The sequence below is a fragment of the Phalaenopsis equestris genome, unplaced genomic scaffold (genome assembly GCF_001263595.1).
Source record: "Phalaenopsis equestris unplaced genomic scaffold, ASM126359v1 Scaffold000002, whole genome shotgun sequence".
In the NCBI taxonomy this organism is placed as follows: domain Eukaryota; kingdom Viridiplantae; phylum Streptophyta; class Magnoliopsida; order Asparagales; family Orchidaceae; genus Phalaenopsis; species Phalaenopsis equestris.
The window spans coordinates 32,955,120-32,968,321 of record NW_018164444.1 but is presented as its reverse complement, the minus strand read 5'-3'; the positions used below and the strand labels follow the sequence as shown (position 1 = coordinate 32,968,321).

Genomic DNA, 13,202 nt, shown 5'->3' with positions numbered 1-13,202 from the left:
ATACAAGGCGGTAGAGTGTTTATTTAACATCTTAGCTTTGCATGATGATCCATCACACACAAAGAAAATATAAAAAAATAGGAAGAGAGATTTTTTAGGTGGAAAAACATTTGAAAAACAAAAAATTACAGTGTCTAACCTAGTTAAAATAATCTACTATGCATCTGTAAATATATAGGTTTACTTTTCTCATGAATTAGAGAAGATAGAATTACAATCCTGATATTACAAAATATATAATGGTAGTTTAACTATAATAGTCGCAATTAGGCTACAACAAACATAGTTTATCATGAAGGTTGTTGTCGATGACTACAATAGCGATTGTTAGCCACATACGATGTAATTGGAAGCTCTAACAATGGTAGTAGGTCATAAAACTCGTAGTTGGTTGTTGCACAAGCAGTAGTTGGCCACAAAGACCGTAGTTGGAAGCTGTAATATTGTTATTTGGTCATAGAGACCATAGTTGGTGATTGAAATAATGTCAATTGGCCACATATATCGTAGTTGGATGCTATAATAGTAGCAGTAGGTCATAAAACTCATAATTGGTGATTGCAATATCGTCAGTTGGCCACATAGACAGTAACTGGTGACTGTAATAGCATTAATTGACTACAAAGACTGTCGTTGAAAATTATAATAATAGTTGGTCATTTAAGTCGTAGTTGATGATTGCAATATTATTAGCTGACCATATAGGCCATAGTTGGTGACTTCAGCAATGTTAGTTAGCAACAAAAGTTATAAATGAAAATTGAAACTGTAGTAGTTGGCCACATAAACTATAGTTGGTGACTGTAATATCGCCATTTAGCTACTTATATTATAATTGGTGACTACAATAATGTCAATTGGCCATAGATGTCGTAATTGAAATTTAAAGTATTAGTTGACCATATAGGTCATATTTAGTGGCTGCAGTAATGTCGGATGGCTACGTAGTCGTATTTGTTGACTGAAATGTCATTAGTTGGCTATAACAGTTGTATCGATGGTTGGACCCCTTCTCTCAGAACAGGGCTACAAAATTACATCACACACTGCATTTACCGATATACAATATAATGAAAGATACATGTGAATGGAACAACAACCTTATTTGGAATATGACATTAACAAGTAGGGTGACCGATGACAGTGAGCAGGGGGGACCGATAGTGACTGATGACTACCGATGAATGATGATCGGTTGCTACAAAGACTGAAAGTTATCACCGGATCTTCAATACAATGTTATACGTTACAACCGTATTTGTGTTATGAAGTTAACAATTAGGTGTCACTGACAATGTTGAGCATATGCAACTAGCAGTTGCCGATGATTGTCGATTGACAATGGTCAATGAGGGTCGATAACTATAAAGGCTGAAAGTTATCAACATATAAGTTATAAATTATGATTGTGTTTGGGATACAAAATTAGCTAGGGGTTGTCGATGGCGACGAGCAAGGGCGGTAGACAGTGGCCGATGTTGGCAACATGCGGTGCTTTATGGTAGTCAGTAGCTATAGAAGTTGAAAGTTATCACTGAGTCTTCAATCCAAAACGTGCTCTGGAATTCATTCTCTTCGATCTCCTCCCTCCACTCAAGTGAAAAGAGAGAGTGTCTATTTATAGGTTCCAAGGGAATGACATTTTGGTTATTCGATGAATAACTTTCCCAATCATCTGACCTGACAACCCATATCAACCCACCCTTAGTTATAGGATTTTTGTTAATGATTTGACGACTTTATGGGCCTTGAAATTAAAACAACTTAGACTCGTTGGGTTGCTCTCATCGACTCGCTCAACTTGAATATAAATATGTCAAATTTATAGTTCATTTGACTATTTCATTGATAATCCAAAATCTCATGTTATGCTTTAATGTTAATCGGAGCATGATTAGACTCAGAATGAACCATTTCAGCATTATCAGGTTTGTCTTGTTGAGACGATTAGTTTGATTATAACCTTGCTAAAATATGGGGCATGAGTGCTCTTGAATTTAAATATGAAATATTTTTTTTTTGCTTAAAAGTGCTTCAAGTTCCGCGTTAGATGATAAAAAATTATTAATGACAACCTCTGTTGGTAAACAATTCGAGATCCAACCAGATGTAGGTTGATAGGTGTGGCAGCGAATCGCATAAGAAAACAAAGCTGCACATTCGACAGTTTACAGCAAGCAGTAGTTTCTGTTATCCTCCGCGCCTGTCATGAACCGTTTCACGTTCGGATTACACAAAATTGCCCTCTTTTTTATTCATAGGATTAGAAGCAGCATGTGATTAGTTTTATGAAATAACTTTAAAACTGTTTTAAAAACATCAAAATTCTCAGTAGTTTGATCTTCGCATGCATAAATACATCGGGTGGGCAGTTCCAAGAAAAATCGCTTGGTTGCTTGGTTTGTAAATAGCAATGTTTCAGGCGACCTTTATGTAATTATCTCTTCTTTCTTTTTTTTTTTTTTTAAGGCTAGAAAATTTTAGTAAGGCCTAAGTTCGAAATCATATTATTTTAGATTTTCGATCAAAAGTTAAGGGGAAAAAAATCTTGGATTGTCAATAATAAGGACATTTTTTGGCTAAAATCAACAATATGAGATTTATTAATGTTTAATTAGTGTTCAAAATAAAGATCTCAATGGTAATTTTGAAAATTTTCATCTAACGAACTAATTGACACTCACAATTCAATAGCTAGTGGTAAACAAGTTTTTTTAATTTGACCAAATAAATAAATAAATAAAAGATTGGAATTAAACAATTCAATAGTTTAAATATCTTATAGAAATACGTTGATCTAATTTGATTTGGCCTATTTCACATACATTAATAATAAAAAAAGGATTATATAAATTATTAAAATCTATAAGTTTATAATTATTTTAATGGCTCATTTACATAGCACAATTCTTGTTTTCATACATTTATAACACCTACACTTTCATATTTATATACATACCACTCAAATATATAACCACACATCAACATATCATAATCACCTTTTTTTTCAGAAGTGAAATGCCACATTAATACAAGCCAGGCCTATTAGTTAAAAAGATTATCTTTCAACTAAAAATTGAGTCGTAAGCATGTAAACCTTCCATATAAATGCGGGCGACATTTAATCAAGTAAAATGGATTAATATTAACCCAAATAGATCGTTAACTAATTATTAATATAATATGTAACTTTCTAAAAAAAAAAAATCCAAAAACACAATAAAATCAGATAAATTCAGAGAAATTTCAATTTAGTCCGCAACTGATTAACGCCTTATGCTTATGCTGCCAAATTCCACTGGTTCTAACACTCAGAAATGTTGATCAGCCAACCTAAAAGAGGCCCATAGATTCATTAATTAACAATAAAATACTAAACAGAAAGCCATGCAGTTTTCACTTCTATTTCCACAGGTGAAAGGAGGACCACTTGAATCATAAAACATACATCTATGTGACATGGGAACTATAACAAAGAATTATACACAAACAAACAAACAAACAAAATAAAAAAAATAAAAATCAAGAAATCATAATCTTATAACTAGCCTCAGAAGTAATTCTAGGCATGTACTTGCTGCCTGCCAGCCGTTGGATCTATTTTGGACGATTAGGATTTGATCCAAGTCAAAATCAAAAGGAATTGAATCACAGTCATTTAAAATAGATAGCAAAGCTCTTATTTCTGAGAAACTCGCAACAACTCTTTTGCCATAGAAGAGAAGGACCGAGCAGTATCGTTCATCTCAGATGAACGAGCTCCGGTATCCTGCCAATAGACGAGGTGCGCCAAAATAGTGGCAGGTGAGATCAAGCATTCATTTTGTCACAAATCTTTTCAATTATATAGTTTTCTTTTAGTTAAACGAGAATTTTAATTTTTATAAAATCTCAATTTTATGTGCAGCATTTCTAAGATTTCACGAGCTTATATATATGGCCAGTGAAACAGATCTTATATAAGTGTGTGAATTGTGATATTAGGGAAAAACTCTTCTTGCAATATTATGATATAAGTATGATTAGAAGTTTAAGGAAATTATTGGGCTTATTTGAATACCTGCAACTTCCTGGAGTTGTCTTTCAGTCTGTCCTTGGCTATTGCGGGAACGCCAAGTTCCTGCATCAGAATGGAATAATTTTATAAAGATACAAAAAATGTGAGATAATTTGGGTTTTTCAATACAACATTTGAATGCAAGAGCAAAAAATAACGTCAGGTCAATTTCCACCTTAGAAAAAGGTAAAATGAAAAATGTAGCTTAAATAATTATCATCGCAACTAGGTAATTCCACATTTGAGATGGGAGATGAAAAGGTAAGAATGTACAATGAAAGCATGAAACAAATTGGCTCTTGGCGTAGAAGGCGATTGGCATTTTAGCTTTGAATGAGATTCCACACACAATTGAAAGATTAAACGTAGCATTCAAGAGGCTTGCAGATTTTATGTGGATATCTGAGGAGATAAATCAATAGGATCTAACTTTGTTGAATAATTTTAATCTTAAATTATAAGAAAATCCATCGTCTTTCAAAATTAGAGATGTAATCCAATGTAAAGATTATAATTGTTGGTGCATGTCTCCTGATGAAGAGGGGAAATCCTCCCTATCCCACATGGCCAATGATCCGACCTTCTTATTCTTACTCATTGCGTTACTTAAAAAATGAACGAACCAATATAAGGAGTAAACTGAAGCAGTAAACTCATAGTTAAAACCATTATCATAGATTTAAAAAGATTAGAACAAATATAAGATAGGTAAATAAAAGAACTGAATGAAGTAATTCTAATGACAAAAAACAGAAAGCTAAACTTCCACATTTATCCAAAAACTGTACCACTAGCAATCTCATAGCACATAAGCATGAATATTGGTCACATCATCAAAATCCAATATTTTTTTGACAAAATCGATGGTACAAATTGGCCACATCAGCAACAGAGATAGCAGCCCCTATTTCTCCACAGAAAATGAACAATTGACAAAGTAGATGGTGCACATATGCCATCTCATTTCAACAACATAAATGAAAATAAACATTGTGTATCCCTTTAAGCTTCAAAAAATCATTAAGAGGACGTAACTAGTAGTTTAATCGCCAAGCAAAAAAAGGATTGAGATGGTTTCAAAATAGAAATCCATAAGTTAGTGCCTCAAGTAATAGCGGGAAAAGGTTATAAACTTTCAACTTTAGAAGCAGCAAGAGGAAGGTAAGCAAACTGAGGGCATCACCATTATTTTTACAAATACACGTAGCAGCAATGTAAGCAACCAAAGCACCACAAAGGTACTTTCACAGTAGGGATATACATCAAAGACCGCGGATCACTCAAAAATTTTTATTTTTTTCTCAAGAGTCAACACCAAACTTGAAAAAGCATGCTTAAGAATGTTGAAATGTGAATGTGTGAAGATAGGAGATCACCAATGTCCAAGAATCAGACCATCCAGCAATGCCACCACAATTTGTTTTGCAACCAATGTTAGTGCATAAAATGCACACTCCATTATGCACACTCCAACGTAAGAGAGAGCATAACAAAGGCTTCATAAATTGGTTTTGCACCCAGAGCAATACCCTGATACGAAGTACCACATTTCCAATTTTGAAAGATACATCGGGATTGCACGCAGCAAGAAGGAAATGTTTAACAAGAGGCACTCCTTACACGGCGCAATCAAAAGATCATTCAGAGTGTGGAAGAATAAGTGAGTGATATTACGTGATATGCAGATTTACCCATGTCCGAAGCAAGTGCAGATAGTAGCGATTACTATGACACTACACAATTACATTCGACGACACCGCTCTAGATTGGATGTAGACTTCACCCTCGCAGAGGATGATCAGCTCCAACTCCCGCTAGAAATATTTGAATTCCATGTGGGACAGTTCATGCCACAACTACAAATAGAATCACAGGATGATCACACACGAGACGGTAAATGTGCATCGGATATGTCAGCATTGAGAAAGCAGATAGCAAATGACATTTTCTAATCTTGTATGGATCTGCCTTGTTAATTTAAGAGTTTAATGTTTACTGTATCTCAATTGTATTGAAAATATTTTTATATTTGAAACTTTAATGTGATTGTTTTTTCTTATTTTATGTTTGAGTTTTATATGTTTTTTATTTCTTGTGGGCTTTTGAGGTATATGATGAGACTTATGACCTTATGGGTTCTTCTGGATGACCTATTGCTCATTGTTGGCTAATGTTACATGTGAAATCCCAATGAAGTCAACTGAGTAGCTTTCTTCTTCTCAGTGCATCAATTTATGAGGGTTTCTGGATGGCTTTTTTTGTGTAGATGCACAATGAAGGCAACCAAATACCTCTATTCTTTTCGGATCAATAAGTTTTTAGGCTATTCTGGATAGTCTTTTATGGTGATATGCACATGCGACACATGTGAGGCTAGTTATATTTGGGTTAAAGGCAACTAAAAACTTATTTCTTAATAAAGTATATTGTCTTCTTGTAGTGACAGATTCGATGGTTGGAGTAGTGAGTTCTCTCTGGTACTTCTCAGGCATGTAAGTTGATCGATCATCTCGAGGCATTTGTCTGTCTCAACGTAAATATGTGCTTTTGATCTATTGACAGATAATAACCTACTCTTATGCAAGCCAGTGGCAATTCCAATGGATCCTAATGAGAAATTAGTTGATGATTCCAATATTATTCAGATGAATAAGACTCACTACCAACGTCTGGTGGGGAAATTCATTTATCTCACTCATACTCGCCCGGGCATTTGCCACAGTACATATTGTGAGTTAATTCATGCATGATCCCTATGAGCATCATCTCAGAGACTTAAAAGTCAAGCCGAGCTCAGGTTAATTTTTTTCGCGTCACACCTCTCATTCTATTATATATCAGTGATACGGTTGGTGTAGCTCCAGTGGTGGACAAGATTAGAGATAGTTGTCTTAGATGGTTTGGTTACATTAAACGCCGACCATCTGATGATCTAGTTAGGAGAGTAGATGTTTTAGATTCGACTGATGTTAAGAAAGACAGACGTAGACCTAAAAAGACAGACATATTGTATAAAAAATGATCTTAATCTATTAGAATTAAATGAAAATGCAATACTCAATAGGACGCGATGGAGAAATGATTCGTCTTAGTGGGATAAAGACTTGTTGTTGTTGTACATATCTCATTCTATTATTGTTTATACGGATGCAGATTGGGTCGGGTCCGTCTATGATCGACGATCAACCTTAGGATATTGCTCATTTGTGTGGAAAATTTTGTCACGTGAGCAGTGCAAAAACGAGTTTTGCTCCATGTCTTTGGGTATATGTGAAGTTATCTGGTTGCGCATCATGCTTTGTGAATTACATCTACTAGTCTCTGCTCACAATTTATTATGTGACAATAAAATTGTCCTTAACATCGCCCATAATCCAGTCCAGCATGAGCGCACCAAAGATGTAGAGATTGACCGGTACTTCATTAATGAAAAACTTGATTCAGCGAAGATTTGTATTCCATTTTTTCAATTCATTGGTCAATTAACAGATATCCTCACCAAAAAACTTTCCGGCTATTGTTTGACTACTTCAAATCCAAGTTGAACATGATGAACATTTATACTTCAACTTGAGGGGAAGTAATAAAATTATTAGCCTAATTAATGCTGCAATTATTATTAGCCTTTAATTGCTTTCTTTATTTTCATCCATTTTTTATATTTATATATTTCTAAATTTAGATATTTTCTTTTATGTGGGTTTTATAATGTATGTTTATACCACTTTCCTATCAATAAAACCATGTTAAATTTGAGTCTAGAGCTACAAGCTTTCATTGATAGGAAAGAGGTGTATAAATACACATTACAAGACCCACATAAAAGGAAAAACCTAAATTTAGAAATACATAAATATGGAAACAGACGAAAATAAAGAAAGTAAGTAAAGCCTAATAATAACTGCGACATTAATTAGGCTAATAATTATGATATCTTCATCTCTAACTTTATACATATTATAATATTATTTTACCTTTTTCGAAGCTTAATGAAGTTATTTGAACTTATTACAACCGTGAATGAAAGTAAATCTCACTGAATCAAGTAATCTGTGTTTCTTGTATTTATGATCTCTACTATATTTATGTCTCGCCTTCATTTATTTTTTTAGTTGAAATGTTACTACCATCATTATGGACGCAAGAAGAAAAAGTACTAAGAAAATTGATGATAGAAAATAGGCGTTCATTACATTGCATTGCCATTATAAAAAAATGGCAATTTAACTGACATGCTACCATTGAATAAGCATAGCAGATGGTTAATATAATTTAATACTGCTACTGTTTCCTTAAAAGTTGAAAGATGGATGAATTGAAGATCCAAAAAATAGTACAGGGACATCAGTAGCTTACGGTGCCTGTTGAATATCCGTATTTCTTCTTAATCTGATCGACTGTTCCAGGCGACTTCTCATCTTCATTCTTCCCTTTTCCAGTATCCAACTTCTCCTCCGACTTGGGCTTCAATATCCCTGTAATAAAAAAAAATAATCCACATGATAATGTTCTAGATTTTAGACGCCTAATGATATCATGAGAATGCCTGGAGTAATATTATGTTGCTACACAGAAACTAAAAGACAAATAATAACAGGAAAAATGGTTCAGAAAGAATGAGCTATGAATTCCAGAAGCAAATAATTTTCCATTACGCCCTATCGGAAAAAGACAAAATGATCATGCTAACCTTTGATTTCCAGAAATTTCTTGCCTAGGTTCTGTTTATTTAGAGCAGGAAAATTCATCCCTTTGGGTTTGTCTTTAGTGTCATCAAGATCAATATCATCTACAAAATAAAGATGAATTTGGCAGAAAGTGAATCACTCTGCTTAAGAAAAGTAGGTGGTGGTCAGAGGCTCAGTGGACATTACTTATATCCAACTCAGCGTTTTCTTCATTTTTGGCCAAGGTATTCATGATTTCATCGGTAGATTGAAAATTGGCCGTTGAAAATATGGTTGATAGTTCTTCAACATTATTTGAGCAAGGAATTTCGGGAACAGTTTCTTCCTTATTCTTTGACTTGCTACCTTTTGCAACCATGCCGAATAGACCCTGAAATAAAAAGATTACCTTTTTTAAGAAGTGGTTAAGTATGTTTAAAAGCGTGGTATCAACAAGGTAAAAATAGTACCTTATTTTTCTTCTCCTTGAGGGCACTCTGACTGGGAAAACTTTCTTGCTGCATGATAATGCCCCTCTTGTAAACCCTACTGATAGACTCCAGGCTCCTGGCGGATTAGAAATTACAAATTAAGCAGATATAAATGAAAACACATCAAAAAATTACAGGATGAAACATTTCAATCAGTGATTATACAGACAGGAAGCAGGAAAGTAAGGTGTACACAAATGTCTAAAAATTCTCATCAAAGTAAAACCATGGATGCAGACAGAGAAATGAATTTAGAGTATTCACATCAACGATTTGATTTGATATAACATTATATATGGATGATGCCACAATGAGATTCTACGGATTAAGGTGTTGTAAGGATTTTGACATGAGAACTTTCCTGTACATGAATAACATAATTCATGCTCTAGGCTTTAACAATTAAACAGATTAAAATCCAAATTAGTCTTTTGGCTATTCATATGTGACCAATTTACTCCTAAAATATCGTAATTATCTAATCCAATCCCTCAACTACACAAAATTAATACAAAATGGTCCTCACAGGCTAAATTGGGATCAAATTTGTATGGTTGGAAGACTAAAATGGGATCAATTTTGTAGCACAATTTCTATATTAGAGACAATTTTGGATCAATTTTATATAGTTGAGGGAAAATTTTTTATGGAATTAAATTGGCAACACATGAATAGGTGGGGACTATTTTAGGATTTAATCTTAAATTACCTGTTGACAGTCTTCTGCGGAAAAATTGATAAGAAGAAAATCTCTTGATCTCCATTGGCCTAAGTCATTTTTTTCCATAAGTTAGCACCAGCTCATTTCAGCCAAAAAGTAATGACAAATTAATTTATTTTACCATGAGAAGTTCTCCTTCAGATGAGCAACAGATGACACCACTTGAACTTGGCCATGATTTCATTGCTGAATTTGTAAAACCTCTCACTGTCGTCTCCTTTAAAAGGGTTAGATCTGGGAGGGATCTGATTATCATGACCTGATTGTGTCAGTTAATGTTTATAGAGGTACAGAACTTAATGCAAAACAAACGAAGCATAATAAACTGCAACTATTACAAATACGAAGAGATGCCGGTGAATAGAAAAGACAGCTATTAAAAACTTAAAAGCAACAGAACCAGAACATGTTTGTGATAGATGGAACGAAATTACTTTCACAAATTGAATATCACAACGACAGTATTTCCATTAGTACCAGTGATTTTCGAGAACCGCTACAGTTAAGAAACAATGCATTTTTAGGAATTCAAGAGCATCCTATAAAGTTACTCCTGAGAAGATGATTTTTCCTGCTCAGAAAGAAGCTCAACAGCAAGTTTCTCATAGAAATAAAAGCCAGATTGGTTCATGTCCTTCCACAAGTTTGGTGCACTGACGACGATGATACTTGCAGCCATGCACAACACTTATTTAATAGAAAAAAGCACTTCTTTAATAGAAAATTAGAACTCCTTGCAAAAAGCATGTCCCAAACAAATATATACTATATAAAACTTTGCCTTTTCAATGTTATCTTGGAATGTCTTTTACTTTACCAAGGATGACAGTAGCTTATGAACTTCAGTCCATGTTATCTGCAGATTGTGGTTATTTCGGAAGCCACACAGTAAATCTGTAATTTGGAGTACCCTGGTAAATTGGAAAGGCTATACATCCGAGGCTTCAATTACTTAGTCTCAATTGTGCCCCACAAAAGTTATATGTTCGTACAAAGACCTTCATTAAAATATCATCCGAAGAAACATTCAAAATGTTCCCACCATTACACGTAACCATGTAGACCTATTATTGATAAAATATCTGTCATGACCTGGCCCAGGGCTTAGAATTAATCAAGGTTGGAAAAAACGGTCGAATGGTGAGAATTAAATTTTCTATATTCATTTAACAAATGAATATACCATTAATTAATTTAAATTAAAGCAGTAAAATTAAGTTTATCTCGTAATTAGTTGTCCACATTTTTTATAAATATTATCTCTTCTATCATATATGTTTAATCACTGAAATTAAACCTGAAAAGTTAGTTTAAAAATAACAGTGAGCTAAACAAGCCAGTGAATACTCATACTCCTAAGCTACAGTAAAATAATGTTAAAAAAACAATTTGCATGCAAGTTAAACTTTTTAAAAAATCAATATAAGCATTTAACATGTTATTCAATGAATCTTATAATATCATTAGCATACCAATATCATTTTGTGTCTGTACAATCGTCACAGGAACACCATCTAAAATTGTCCCACTTAAGACACTTCAATATCAATATATTTTTCTATTTACGTTCACGAGTACTATCATGACCCAACCCGAGACTTAGAATTAACCAATGAGGAAACAGACGGTCCGAAACTGTGAATTAAATTTTCTATATTCGTCTACAATATAACAGATGGAAGAGCTACTAGAAATTAAATTAAAGTGGTACAATTAAAAATTATCTCGTTAATAGTTGTCTTTGTTTTCTATAAATATTTTCTCGTCAATCACTCATTTTTTAATAATTTAATTAAACCTGAAAAGTTAGTTAAAATAACTTTGAGTTAAAAGAGCCAGTGAATGCTTATACCTTTAAACTACAACAATACAAGGAAAAGAAAGAACAATATGCATGTTAGCTAAGCTTTTTTATAAATTAATATAAACATGTTATTCAAATAAGTCTATATTATTATCAAATCAATATCATTTCATATTCATACAACCGTCACAAGAGACATCGTCTAAAAATTGTGTTATTTAAGACACATCAATATCATTTTCATTTACATGCATGAGTACAATAGTAATCCACCATTAGTACCACCAAGAGATACTTCATCATAGTCAGTCATGCACATACAAGCAATTATCATAAACATATGTATTTATCACATTCAATTCATCATATTATATAAAACACACACCAAAATCATGAGTAAATAGCTACAACATCTACAAGGATATGGCCAATAAAGAAAATAATATTTTAATCAAAATAAAGAACACACAATATCATCAACTACAAACACATATGGACATAAAAAAATTATTACTATTGTTTAAAAATACAAATAATCACCTCGATGAGGCTTAATTCAACAAACTTTTGCCCTGACACGCTCTTTTAAAATATAAATCTAACATAAAAATGATATAAAATTTAATTTATTAACTATTTCAAGTAATCATCAACTTTTTATTATTATTTAAGTATTAATTTTTATTATACTTATTTTTCTATTCAATGTATATTATATTATTATTATTATTATTATTATTATTATTATTTTATAATTATTAAATCAATTTAATATATCATGCCTCCCTAAATCTTCTTCTTCCTCCTCCGCACGAAATCCCGACAGTGGTTTCTTCCCCTGCACGAGAGACTCGGTTTGAATACTTTGACACAATTTCTATTCTTCTTCGTCACTCGGTTAAGGCACGATCAACTCTTCTCCTTCATCTTCCTCTTCAACTGGGCTAGGGCACGATCAAAAGCAAGGAATTTCCTCCTTCGCCAAAACCCACATGAGAAGTCGGATCATCTCACACACCTCACACTGTCTCAATCCACGTCGTTGCCTTCTCACTCGAGCTTCCTCGGCGACGACTAAGCACTTACGCCAACTCGAATCCTTCTTCTGCATTGTTCTAAGGTAAGTTGGTATGCGACTTATATAGGCAACATTACATCTTCCCGATCTCGTTCCCCCTCCCCCGCGTTTCATTTGTTTTTCAGTTGTTTGTTTCCTCTCCCTTAATTCATCGTTTCCTCTTCCATCTCTATTCATTTCTTCCTCTGTATTCCTTTCTTTTTCTCGTTACTTGTCCCCCTCTACAAAACCGTTATAAGTATCTTGGTATTCCCCTACTAGTACCATCAAGAGATGACTCAATTATTGTCAATCATACACATACAAACGTCTAATAAAAATATAACTTTATAATAATAAGGGCCCGTTTGGGGCAGCTTATAAGTGCGGGCGGCGTTTTGAAAA

At 33.5% G+C, this 13,202-nt stretch overlaps 1 protein-coding gene across 1 annotated transcript in view; it reads right to left on the bottom strand.

The window, feature by feature from the left end:
* Positions 1 to 3,320: 3,320 nt before the first annotated feature.
* Positions 3,321 to 13,202, bottom strand: part of LOC110023121 — a 47,011-nt gene continuing 37,129 nt past the window's right edge. Inside the window, exons 17-24 of the mRNA XM_020722373.1 lie at positions 10,058 to 10,181; positions 9,925 to 9,983; positions 9,195 to 9,291; positions 8,932 to 9,115; positions 8,748 to 8,846; positions 8,414 to 8,532; positions 4,061 to 4,120; positions 3,321 to 3,769 (exon numbers count right to left, since the gene is read on the bottom strand). Coding sequence (XP_020578032.1) covers positions 3,680 to 3,769; positions 4,061 to 4,120; positions 8,414 to 8,532; positions 8,748 to 8,846; positions 8,932 to 9,115; positions 9,195 to 9,291; positions 9,925 to 9,983; positions 10,058 to 10,181 — 832 coding nt within the window. The 3' untranslated portion in view covers positions 3,321 to 3,679. The remainder of the gene's footprint in view (positions 3,770 to 4,060; positions 4,121 to 8,413; positions 8,533 to 8,747; positions 8,847 to 8,931; positions 9,116 to 9,194; positions 9,292 to 9,924; positions 9,984 to 10,057; positions 10,182 to 13,202) is intronic.